Below are 14,128 nucleotides of genomic sequence, written 5' to 3' on the forward strand. Positions count from 1 at the left end.
GACAATAAAGGTCATAATAAAACTAACAAAGAACAGACAAACTGCCCAAATAGATGAGTGGTAAAATTATAAATGTAAAACATGAGTACTATAATTAAATAATTACTGATAATACAGCAAGTGAAATAAGCATGAAATATTGGAGTTACCATTAAAAAAAAAAAATTCTCAAGCACACCAAAATCCACTCTCTATGATTTCAGCTTTGTTTAACAAATGGTGCCAGTGTCAGGGGCCTAAAGAAAATATAATGGAGTTGAATTTCCCTATAATTTTCCTTGGTGTATGCCTACAGTACTCTGACTTTAGGAGGGGTAAAAAAAAATAACAGCTAACAATATGTACAATGACTTTATTGGTGTCACCATGCTATTTTAAAATATATTCGTTGTATCAAATACTGTAATTAAAATATTAAACATGACTAATCACACACTGTCAATGCGTTTCTTAACTAATGTAATTTTATGAACAAATATCTACAAGGTGGAGCAATTCACTCATTATTTTGAGTAATTGCTGTAAATCGTTGTATGATAAAGTTGTGAACTGTTTCATTTAAAATAAGAAATTTGCAATTTTCTATCACAAAAATATTTAGGCACTTGATACTAAATGTTTTCAAAACATGCCAAACACTAATATTATAAATATTTACTGTAAACTTCAACTGATAAAGAAAAACATATCAGCAAAGATCAGTAAAACTGAGTAGTACAGAACATGAATAAATTTGGAAGAGCTGACTTATGGATACAATGTAGAAAATTGGGTGTACAGTGTATGCAACTTAAAATGAGTGACTTAACCAACAGGTATGGAAATACTGCACAAAGTAATCATGAATATTTGGTTTCAAGATGACAAGGGCAACTGCAGTAGTGACCAGCTCGACTCTTTAGCAGTGAACTGCCATACAGCATCTATTCACTGGGTCAAATTGATTCTTTGCACTCTTAAGGTAACACCCTTAAAAAAAATGATTAAAATTCCAATGGGCTTGATAAAATTCAGGTATATCTACATACAATACATACATTTTCTTTTCAAGCAACAGTTTTCACAGTTCGGTTTAAATGGACTTCAATGCCACAGGTAATGAACTTACTGATCACTTCCCTTGCTCATTAAAAATGTCCAAGAGGCTTGACATTAATTCTGAATTAAATTATCACAAATTACCACCCACAGTTTTGTGAGTAAGGTAAGCAACTAGATACTTCAATTATCACACTGGCAACTTGTACCATTGTCTATGTACATTCACATAAACTTCTGGCATACTGGTTGGAGATTTTTGTTATCACCTGAGGACTTTGACTTTTATGTGTTCAAAGTTAACAGTTACTCTCATACTTTATTTCTATATTCAAATGTCAAAGTTCAGTAGTCTCAAGTTTTTTATCAACAAGTGGGTTGGCAATCTTGTGAAAAGTCTGGTACAAATTAGCTCGGTAAGTGTCATTGATATTCTGCTGTTCGTGGTTCATCAGTTGGGTATTGGAACCCACCGTACTGGATTCCCTGAAATAAAAAAACTGTAAGTTTGCAGAACATGAACATAAAACCTACATACACATAAATTTAATGAAAGATGAAAGAAGTGTATAAGAAGACTGTTAACATACAAACAGTATTGCATTAATCAACTGGTATATATACATTACTTCCTTTCAACTCACCCTCAGTCCATGTATACTATCAAAGAAAACAAAATTTATATAATATATCTTTTTTATTAACTATACCTAAATATATACACTATTATTATCAATATCACAAATATTTATACCCCCTGTACTTGTAATCAGAGAGCTCACCTTGACAAAGGATTGGGAACATTTGTTTGGGTGATGTAGGGCATGTCCCTGTCGCCTCGTGGGGAGAGGGAGGTGTCTACTGCATTATCATCTAAACTATCGTTCCCTTCACTCTGATGGCTGTGAAGGAAATAAAGCATTTATTAACAACAGTTAAGAGTACACATATATTTGTAGGTAAAAAAAAAACGTGAATCTATATACAAGTATATAAAATAAAGAAGTATGTCTGTTTGTGTGTGTGTGTGCCCGCACGAGAATCTCGGAAACTACTTTACCGATCTGTAGTGATGGTGGATGGTGTAGTGATGATGGATGGTGCTATATGTAGTGATGATGGATGTTGTTATATGTAGTGATGATGGGTGGTGTTATATGTAATGATGATGGATGGTGTTATTTGTAATGTTGATGGATGGTGTTATATGTAGTGTTGATGGATGGTGTTATATGTAGTGATGATGGATGATGTTATATTTAGTGATGATGGGTGGTGTTATATGTAGTGATGATTAAAGAATAAAATAATAACAGTTTAATGCTAAAACATACACTTTGCTGTACCGTTGTAGTGAAAAACATGGTGGAACTTACAAACACCGTTAATGAACTATTGATGGAAGAAGAAGTTTTGGGGACTGAACAGTGAGACAATGTGGAGCCTCCCGGAGGGTGGCATCCTACCGGGGCCTAGCGAATGAGCCGTCCGGAGGGCGGCATTTCTGCAGACATGACATGCTGGCGAGGCAAGCATGTCTGTCTGTTCGTCTGTGTGTCCGCACGAGAATCTCAGAAACTACTTTACCAATCAGGACCAAACTTGGCATGGATAGCAAGTGTCATGTGGGGATGTCAAAAAAACTCCAACCAACCCGATTCGACACACCCAACCCGACCCGACCCGACACGCCTGAGAGAACGAAAGAAAGTGAGAGAGACTAACGGTCAGCCCGGACGCACACACGTAGAAAAGTCGTATTCCCTCCTATGATTTACAGCTATTTTGATCCTTAGGTTCTCTTTCATTATGGCTTACTTTTCTCTGCATCTAACCTCCATCCTTTACACCACACAGAGGTTGAAAAGTCGTATCCCATCTCACGTATTATAGCTAATTTTATCCTTATGCGCTCTCTCTCCGTCAACAAAAATGTGGTCTACCCTAATGCACTACAGTGAGACAATGTGGAGCCTCCCCGAGGGTGGCATCCTACCGTGGCCTAGAGAAAGAGCGTTTCTGCTAGTTTATAATAAAAGTTTCTTTAAAATCATAAATAAAATTTTCCAGTCTTCTTATTAGACTTACCATTTTTATTAGTCAGCTTAAACCAATACATGTCCACAAGTACACTCATATGCATGTTCATGCATACACATAGGCACCACACTTATTTACACACCCACTTACACACATACAAACACTTGCATAAACATGTATGTACAGGTATGCACATACTGTAGCTACACATTCATTTACTGCACTGCACTGTATAACTACCCAGTACTAACACAGTATTTTGTAATTCCTATAGTGTACCTATACATACATACTATGTTCCATCATTTCTAACACATGTAGAGCTTTCTGTGTTTACATAACAATAATGTCTTAATGTTTATGTTCAGAACAATAGGCAATACTGCTAGACCAGTGGCTAATGAGCCAATTAATGGCGAAAATAATAAAAGATAGCCCAACATTGCTAATGCCATTTCAGCAAACTTTCTTTTGCCCAATTATTTTTTTTCATTACAAAGATAAATTTTTTCCTAATAATATTTATTACACTTGTCCTGTAGTTACTGTTAATTAGTTTAAGAACATTCAGTATTACAGAATGAACAGGTTTTTATTACCGGTAAAACCCCACCCACTGTTACTGAACATTATCCTGCCAAATCCAAACATCTAATTGGGAACCACTCACATTTATAATCGGCACAGCTTTAAAATTACCACATACAGTTGTACCCCACTTAACGCGGTCAATAGAACCCAGAGGGTCCCGTGTTAAGTGAAATCCGCGTTAAGTGAACAACAGAACATATGGGATTAATTCCAATAGAAACCGGCCCGACCCCCAAACTCCACTTTTTGAAGACACATAACTATGTTGTAGTAAAAATAACATCTTAATTTTATGATGGTACATGCACACAATTAATACTTAAGAGAAATAGAGAAATACAGTCGCCAAGTTAATGTCCATTCAAATAATGGACTCAACTCCCTCCCCCTCTCACACTACACTGCCGGCTCTTCCCTCTCTGAGAAATTTTTGGGGGAAAACCACTAAATTTTAATAAATAATACCTCAAACTAAAGTTAGGATAATACAATTGACATTGCTGGATTCCTTGTAAGACCAGGAATATTTTGAATATAAATGTCATATATTTTGCACAAAAGATAACATATTTACTCAGAGTAAACATTATATCTAAAATTTGTATGTCTAATGCAAAATCTATGATGTTTATATTCAAAATGATCATCATATTGTAAGAATTCCAGCAATGTAAATTATATTCTGGCCGGGTAATTTGTATGAATCCAGCAGTGTCAATTATATTATCCTAACTTTAATCTGAGGTATTATTTAATACCAAATGTTAAAATTTAGTTTTTTCACCCAACATCTCTTGAAGGGAGGATTGGTGGGGGGTTGGGGGGAGGGTTGGGACTGACCACGCGGTTGGAAGAGGGGGAGAGGCAAGGTGGGGTACTTTGATTGACAGATAGTGTCTTGAAGAATATTTTTTTTTTTATTAACTGAAGATATTTGTTTTAGCTCATAAAATTCATACAAATTACCCGGCCAGAATATAATTTACATTGCTCGAATTCTTACAATTTGGTGATCATTTTGAATATAAACATCATAGATTTTGCATTAGACATACAAATTTTAGATATAATGTTTACTCTGAGTAAATATGTTATCTTTTGTGCAAAATATATGACATTTATATTCAAAATATACCTGGTCTTACAAGAAATCCAGCACGGTGTTATATGCAGTGATGATGATGGGTGGTGTTATATGTAGTGATGATGGATGGTGTTATATGTAGTGATGATGGATGATGTTATATGTAGTGATGATGGGTGGTGTTATATGTAGTGATGATGGATGGTGTTATATGTAGTGATGATTAGACAATAAAATAATAACAGTTTAATGCTAAAAAAATATACTTTGCTGTACTGTTGTAGTGGAACTTACATACACCGTTAATGAACTATTGATGGAAGAAGAAGTTTTGGGGACTGAACAGTGAGACAATTTGGAGCCTCTTGGAGGGTGGCGTCTTACCGTGGCCTAGCGAATGAGCTGCCTGGACCTCACTGCATTCTTCAAAGTTTCACCGGAAGGTGAGTTTGCTCAAATCCTCCTGTATGTTGACGTACCCAAGTTCTACATATGGCAGGCTTCAATGAAAAAGTTCCAGAGAAGAGCTCAAGGATCCGATGTTGAAGGATATCCAGGAATAAAGTCAGGCAATGCTTTGGGACGTGTCTACACGGTTCACCCCAACAACTTTGAATGCTATTGTTTGAAACTACTTTTGCACCACATCCGTGGCCCAACATCATATGCAGCACTAAGACAGTGAATGGACAAGTCTGCAGAACCTATCAGGAAGCGTGCAATTTCCTTGGCCTACTGGAAGATGATGGTCACTGGAATGACACATTAGAAGAGGCAGCAGCTACTCAATCGCCAATGAGAATGAGGAACCTGTTTGCCATCATGAATGCTACATGTGGACTTTCCAACCCAAGCCAGCTCTGGAAAAACCACCAAGAAAGTCTTTCAGAGTATCTGCTTCATCAAGCAAGAAGAGAACATCCAGGTCAAGAGATTGAGTTCATGGATGACATGTTCAACAGGGCTCTGATCATGCTGGAAGACAAAGTGATGGAGCTATGCGGAAAAAACCTGATTGATTTTGGATTGCCTTCCCCAAACCGAGAAGAACCAGTAGTTGCAAACAGGGAGTTGCTCAGAGAGACAGACTACTCAGTTGAAGTTCTGGTGAATTTTCTTGAAGAAAATGAGCCTCACCTGGTGCCTGATCAAGCAAATGCTAATGAACAGATCTTGCAAGCGATACAAGCGGAGCAGGGAGGTATGATCTTTCTCGATGCACCTGGCGGGACAGGAAAAACATTCCTGATCAACCTTCTGTTGGCCAAAGTACGTCATCAGGGGAAAATTGCTATTGCTGTGGCATCCTCAGGTATTGCTGTAACACTACTGCACTACTGCACACTCAACTTTTAAACTGCCTCTCAACCTCGCTCACAATGAGAATCCAGCGTGCAACATCCAAAAAGGATCGGCAAAGGCAAACTCTTAGAGAAATGCAGCCTCATAGTCTGGGATGAATGCACTATGTCTCACAAGTTAGGGTTTGAAGCATTGGACTGAACCTTGCAAGACATAGGAGAAAATGACCAGCTCATGGGTGGCATTACAATGGGCATTCCTGGAGACTTTCACCAGACCCTACCTGTCATTCCTCGAAGCACTCCAGCTTATGAACTGAATGCGTGCCTCAAGGCATCATACCTTTGGAGAAGTGTTCACACACTCACCCTATCCACAAACATGAGAGTACATCTACAAGGAGATCAAGATGCTGGACGGTTTGCAAACCTTCTACTACAGATTGGGAATGGAACTTTCCCTGTTGATTCAGAAGGACAAATAATCATTCCTCAAGGATGTGGAAATGTTGTAAAGTCCTCAACTGAGCTCACTAACATGGTCTACCCAAACATTATCCACCACTACAAGGATCACAAGTGGCTGCGTGAATGAGCAATTCTGGCGCCAAAGAATGAAACAGTGGTTGAAATCAACATGACTCTACTCAGACAGCTTCCAGGCAGTGAGACCTCATTCAAATCTGTTGATACAGTAATCGACCAGGACCAAGCAGTCCAGTACCCTGCAGAATTCCTCACCACCTCACTCTAAAGAATGGAACTCCTATAATGCTCTTAATAAATCTTGAACCACCCATCCTCTGCAATGGCACAAGACTGGTGGTGAAGAACATGATGCCACATGTACTGGAAGCTACAATACTGACAGGAAAAACTAAAGGAGAGGACGTTTTTATACCAAGGATACCTCTCATCACCACTGACCTGCCATTTGAGTTCAAGCGACTTCAGTTCCCGGTTAAAGTGAGCTTTGCCATGACCATCTACAAAAGCCAGGGACAGTCCCTGAAGATGGTTGGCCTAAACCTGGTGTTTCCTTGCTTCTCTCATGGACAGTTCTATGTTGGATGCTCCAGAGTGGGAACTGGCAAGAATCTGTACATACTTGCTGCTAATGGCAAAACCAAAAATGTGGTCTACCTTAATGCACTACAGTGAGACAATGTGGAGCCTTCCGGAAGGTGGCATCCTACCGTGGCCTAACGAAAGAGCGGTGATTCCGCTAGTATTACATAAGATAAAAACTGTAAGGCTATAACCATCCAAACCCTGGCTGGGAAGATGGGGGGGTGACAGCGACACATATGACAGTTGGGGGCCGAAGGTTTAGTGAAGTATTTATTTGTTTATTTATGTCATTTAGATTAAGTTTTTGTTTTTTATTCATAAAATGTCACAGAAGTGACCGGGCAAAATATAATTTACATTGCTGGAATTCTTATAAGATGGTGATTAATTTGAATAAAATCATGCTATAATTTGCACTAGACAAAAATTTTAGTAATCATTTAGTACATTATTTTTAGTACATGTACAGTACAGGTTTGCCTTTAAGACACTGTAGCGTGCCCAGAGAAATATTAGGTGCGAATTTTAAAATATGATGCACAAGATTGACTAGCGCAAAATAGGAAAGATTCGCTTTAAATTAAAACATTGTCCTTAATCTGAAATTGAATCACTTTAAATCGACGTTCCACTGTATATACATGCATTGGTGAATAATGTGCCCATTTTGATAAGTGTTTTTTCTTTAACCTACCTCACTTACCAAGAGATTTAACATCTTCAATTGAATAGTTTATACTATAGAAGGACAAAAGGCAATTTAACAGAAGTTTAGAAGCACCTCAAAGGACATTACTCAGTCACATGCACTGTACATTTATGGAGTTAGCAGATGGCGCCCCACAGCTTCATGTTAAAGAAGCTATCAGTACAAAAATTATAATTGCGTCCTTTTTTGGAGTAAGAGCTGTAAACTCTTGGAACAACCTGCCAAAGAATCTTGTACTGTGACAATAACAAGTAGTATGTGTGAGCTCATTTAGCTCTGTGTTGATAGGGATTGCAACTTCCAATCATTCTGTACAACAACTGTTGCAGGATATGTGCATCAGTGTCTGCATGTATAAATAGTGAAATGATTACAAAAGAGGTGAAGCATGCAAAAAATATACTACAGTACTGGAAACTGTTTATCTACATACAATTGCATTCTCTAAACTGAGGTGAGAGGTTCCACAAATGAGAACCAGGTGCAAGAGGCTGAGCAGAGTGGTAATAAACAAAAATACACAATACCCAGGATCAAACCCAATGCTTATATTAAATGCAAAACATAACATAAACACACCTAATGAAAGAAAAGTTAGAAACAAATACAGTATTAAGGAAGAAAGACTAAGGGTGAACACTTAATCAATCTGGTTTACATTAGCCTGTTTTGAAAGTAGGATTAAAATCAAAGTGTACATATTTCCACAACAAAACAAGTCTGTAACATAAACATACTACAAAAACACAATAACAAACAAAAAGCAGTGCAAAACTCACACAAATTGTTGATACCTAAGTGAATCCTCATCTTTGTACCACTCATTGTCAAATCCAGACATCCAAATTGGATTACTTCCTTCAACACTGTGAATATTTGTGTTTGGGACTGTTGATGAACGATTCAGGCCTGGGTCATGTGAACCTGGTGAGAAGATGTTTCATATCATTACCAAATTTTACCCCTGCTAATTATCTGGAAATAAATAAAGGGTTCTGGGTTATTTTAAAGAAAATTTATATTGACATTCAGTGATAATAATAAAGTATGGGTATAAAATTATACCGAATTCAATAAACACATGTATTTTAAAATACCATACTGTCTTGAAGGATGGGTATAAAAAATTAATAATAATAAATATACATTTCTCCCATTGTGTGAAAATATATTATGCCTCTAACTGCTACTCATAAATAAAGAGGGTGGAGTCAGTTTCACTTACATTCACCAAATGCAGTGGCTGTGGCAGCTTTGAGCTGCCTGGAGTAGCGTGCTCTTTGTGACAAGCACAGGGCCACAGTGAGGACCAAAAGAAGAGTCAGGAAGACAATCACACCAACCAGCCACAAAAAGAGAAGGTCCTCCTCTGCTGTACCAGCAGTGATCAACTCTGCACGCTGAGTGTCCAACACATTTAATTCCTAGACAACAGTAGCGAAGATGTTAGTAAAGATTTTGCCCATGTTAACATGCAAGCATATATGAATAATATTGTGTCCTACTGCCACCAAAGCTTGCAACAAGTTTATCTACCAATGCAACCAAAGTTTGAAAATATCAGTATCCTTCAAAGCTTTAATAGTTAAATAAAGTAGCAATCTATGAAAAAATATAAAGAAAATATATACACTCTATGCAGTATGCAATATAATGTAAGCAATTTAAAAGGTAGTTTTTCATCTACAGTATTTCAATGCATGATTTTTCCAGTTGCTGGATATTTTCTTATTTTCAAATACACAGGATCCATCTCTAATGATCAATGTAATTAAGGAAAAATTATTACCACATGTACTGAGAAGGCTGTGAGGTGAGGAATATTGCATGTGCAGGCAACTGTATATTTAAATGGAAAAATTTGCACAAAGAGAGCTGGATAGAAGATTGATGATAATTTAAATATCTGAGGAGTACTTAGCCAGGATAGTGAAAGAGAAGCTGAAGGACCAGAAAGAATTGTGAGAAGCATTGAGCAGTTTTAAAGATACTTACAATGAGAAAAATTGCTATCTACTGCAGACTCCAACATCATTGTGCATACTTTAACAATCTACACCATAACCATAGAGTTAGCATTTTGAGTTTTGCTATGAAAATTTTTCAGTGTATAGAATACTTAATGTATTTTTAATATGCAGTATGATAATTTTGACAATACAGTATATAGAATCATATAAATACTGTATGTGATTCAAAATATGTTCACAATATTTACCAGGTATTTACATTAATAATAACATTACATATCCTTACCTTGAAGAGGTGGTCCAAATACTCAACATTTTTGTCAATCATTGCCAACACTTGTTTTACTTCTAGAACAGAATTATCATTTCGGTCCACCAGGTGCAGGTACAAATCAGTTTTTGTTTTATCCACAGTTCCATCATGATTTTCATGAACTCGAAAATCATCCACATTTACGATGGCTCCAGTAACATTCCCAAGGTAGTCTCGGAAGTATTCGACTTGTTCTCGTACCTGAACATAAATGGTCAATACAAGATTATTTATATGAAGAAGGTCAATTATTACTAGTTTCTTTAAACTAAATTATCTATATACAGGGTACAATAATTTGAAAATTTTATGATATTAACTAGAAATACTAACACCAAACATTCTTATCCATCCATGCTAATAAAATCTTCAATCATTTAACACAAACAACTACAGTACACAAGTACAAGTACAAAAGTGAGTATTAGTCAGTACATATTACTACAGATATATAGTACGTCTAGTTAATTTCCACTTTAATACACAATAAAGGAAATAGACTGTTATGTAACGTACCTCGTCAGGTGACTGCCTGAGGATGAACCTCACTCTTTGGTCCTCACGGAGAAGATATATGAAGACTCGGGCTCGATCACTCCAGCCACTTGAATCATTAACATAAACCTGAAACCAGTATCATAGGGTAAGTAGAGAAAACAGTTCAGTAGATGGTTACAAATAAAGGTAACTTCTCCAAGTAATTAAACTTTATAATAATCTATTATTGCAGTGCACTAGAATGGTAAATTAAGCATCATAAAATCATTTAAAATTAGACACATAAAGGTTCCCCTCATTTAAACTGGCTTCACAAGAACCAGATTTACACATAAAAAGTTTACTTTTTACATTCCAAATTCCACAGTACTCCAAACGGAAAGCACCTCACTTTTGAAGAGCATTATGATAGATGGGCCATCTACATATGCGAACACCTTTCTTATAAGACCTACTAGCTTTGCTGCTTACCTTCTTCTCACAATGATCTGAGAACTTCTGCTTATTGTCAATATACACTCTCAAAGTTATATTAATTTTACTATGGTGTACCAGAACACTGTTCATTTCTTGCTTGTGTTCAGTAGGTAAATAAACTTGTTAAGTATTGTTTGGTGTATATATTGGGCCGTGGTCCCTAACCCCTTATTTGTATTGAATTACTACATGTCTTTTTACATTGCAATTCAACTTTTTTTTTTAATGTTCTTCGTTCCTATCTCATGAAATAACCAACGGCTATCTTCTCTAGTTCATTTGCAGTGAACAAAACTGATTATCTTTATAAAATATTTATATCACTGTTCAATGCAAGCATACCAGACAATGCAGTGCAGTCTAATTAAAATTTGCTAATACCTCCTCCATTCTGTTTAGATCAAGAGAAATACTGTATTAATTTATGTATTGCTTATATGCCATAAAGATATCTAAATTAAATCAACCTGTATACAGGTACACTATTTGATGACCTGACTATTTATCCATCCTAGACAAGTAATGTACAGCTCAACCACTGAGGTTTTGTAACTTATGTACACTAACATCCCCTTCAAAATATACAGCTGTGAATCCAGCTTGTGGCAGCAGTACCCATGTTAACTTACCTGAGCAGCTTTTCTCCACTCACCATGACCCAACTTCTACGCAATGATAACCCTGACGATCCTACACAGCTTCTCCCCACACAACCATGTATTATTCTCTACCCTCACCTAACATCAGCCTTTCTCCATGCAAGAACAAGAAAATGTATTGGTGAGTAAAGTTTATTAATTTATAATGTTCATTCAATAAAATTTAAAAAATTTAGGTACTGTATTAAACTATTATTAATGTATACAGGAAAATTAATGCAGCTAAGAACCATTGTCAAAAGGGAACTGTGGCTAAAACATAACCCCTCTTTAACTATAAAACCTATCCTCTTTTCTACAGATTCACTTATTGGGACACAACCACAGGAATGAATGAGGGCAACTGTATAGGTGAAATAACAACTATATGATTTTATATAAAAATCACCAAAAGTAAGTCAGAATACTCTAATTTTTAATCAATGATTCAAAACTAAATATTCTAAAGCATGCATCTCAAATATGATCACAATATTAAGTTCATTAACATAACAAAATCATTTGCTTTTTGATTGGATTTCTAGAGAGAAATATCTAAAATTAATTTTACAAAATGAAACTTGGTACAGTACCCTGTATTTGCTTTTGTTTTATCAATAAGAGAGCAGATCAGGTAAAACTACTGTATATGGTGTAGGGAGATTATTTAGGTTAATAAACTTACTATTAATTATTAATCATTAATGTAAGCTACCTGGAAAATATAGGCACTTTATCAGCTTCTCATCAAAATCCATGCACTGTCTCCCAGTTTGTCAAACTTTAAATTTCAGAACCAGTCACATACTACGTAATAAAAAAGGTGGGATAGATCCTAAAATTCCATTTATGATTGGCAATGAGTAATGGATCTACAATCCCATCTTATGTTCTCGTTAGGAATAAGAGAAAGGATAATCACATTTTCAATGGATGGGTTACGATGTGGAGAATGGTTCGTCAGGTGAAACCCTAAAGGTCTGTTGTTATCTTATTGCCTTGAATGAGAACACACTTTTCTTTTGGAGATCCTTTTCCTTTTTTACAGTGAGGACTTAGATATGAGTTAGATAAATTACCATTGTATTCATGATCTGGAACAGGATTGCAGGATCAATCCCTAAGTTTTGCAGAAGTAATGCAATACCATAGAGGTGGTAGTAAAGAAAAAGTACAGTATACTCTTGATTTAACGGTATCTGATATAACGAGCTCTCGATCAAGCAAAAGGAATTTTTTTCCGTTATATTTCACTCGATTTAGTGAACTAATTCGCTAAATCAAGACTAATTCCATTAATACGCACACACTTATGGAGGCACCTCAGACACATGATATGTACATAAAAAAATTTGAGACATTATTCATGGTTTACCTTCAACTAGGGGGTTCGGTGTTTTTTTATTTATTTTTTTTATTTTCTATAATTTCCCCCAAAAATCCAATTGACAGCCGCACTCTTTTGACTTTTTCCCAAAAACCACTTCCTTTCTGAGACTTCTGAGAGACTTTCAGCATGATGTCTAAGCACAGTAGTTAGTTGACTCAGATGTAGACCGAGAGGTAGCAGTGAGTAACACATGCAGCGGTGGCAGAATAGAGACTGAGCGGATGTAAACAAACCCCAAGCGCCAAGCAACGCATTTGGCGCAGAATTTAACGGAATCATGCTCAATTTAGTGAACTAGTTTGCTTAATTGAGCGAAAATAATGGAAAGCTCGATTTAATGGAAATTTTGATTTAACGGGAAGGGATGGCTCGAATTAGTTCGTTAAATCGAGAAAATACTGTACCAAGGTATTATAAATAGTGTATGCTAAAATAAGAATATATAGTGAGTACCTAAAGAGTACAGATAAAGAGAAAGGTGGATTAGAAGAAAAGGTATTACATGTGCCCATTCTTTCTTTTACCTTAAAATCAAAGTATCCTTTCATTCCTTTCTGAGGATCAAAATTTAACTTCACAATCCCAGAAACAGGATCAACAATGAATGGAGATCTGCGTATGTTGTCCAAATTTTCTGAAAGGGTCTCCTGAACACGACCATCCATGTAGTATCTCAGACGGCTGTTTTCTCCTGCATCTGGATCAATGGCCTGCAAATTAACAAGAGTACAGTAAGTCCATATTTTACAGCTTATTATTATTATGGTATATAAAGTACTGTAAAGAAGCCTTCATCCAGAATATATCTAATCAATTTGATTAAAACGAACAAACACATCAATGAGCGGGCAACTTTTGATGAAATTTGGTACAGGTACCAGACCATTTAACCCCAAGTTTGGGACCTAAGGTGATGATGTGAACTGGTTTCCTGGATTTTGCAGATTTCTGGTCCAAAGCCTAGTACAGTATGTATGTATGTATGTATGTATGTATGTATGTACACAC

The 14,128-nt window shown here is 36.3% G+C and overlaps 1 protein-coding gene across 1 annotated transcript in view; it reads right to left on the bottom strand.

Annotated features, from left to right (window-relative positions):
• Positions 1-332: 332 nt before the first annotated feature.
• Positions 333-14,128, bottom strand: part of LOC121880181 (cadherin-23-like) — a 142,174-nt gene continuing 128,378 nt past the window's right edge. Inside the window, exons 17-23 of the mRNA XM_042387309.1 lie at positions 13,645-13,830; positions 10,634-10,741; positions 10,091-10,318; positions 9,060-9,258; positions 8,614-8,758; positions 1,821-1,940; positions 333-1,524 (exon numbers count right to left, since the gene is read on the bottom strand). Coding sequence (XP_042243243.1) covers positions 1,377-1,524; positions 1,821-1,940; positions 8,614-8,758; positions 9,060-9,258; positions 10,091-10,318; positions 10,634-10,741; positions 13,645-13,830 — 1,134 coding nt within the window. The 3' untranslated portion in view covers positions 333-1,376. The remainder of the gene's footprint in view (positions 1,525-1,820; positions 1,941-8,613; positions 8,759-9,059; positions 9,259-10,090; positions 10,319-10,633; positions 10,742-13,644; positions 13,831-14,128) is intronic.

The sequence above is a fragment of the Homarus americanus genome, unplaced genomic scaffold (assembly GCF_018991925.1).
Source record: "Homarus americanus isolate GMGI-L3 unplaced genomic scaffold, GMGI_Hamer_2.0 scaffold30108, whole genome shotgun sequence".
Classification (NCBI taxonomy): Eukaryota; Metazoa; Arthropoda; class Malacostraca; order Decapoda; family Nephropidae; genus Homarus; species Homarus americanus.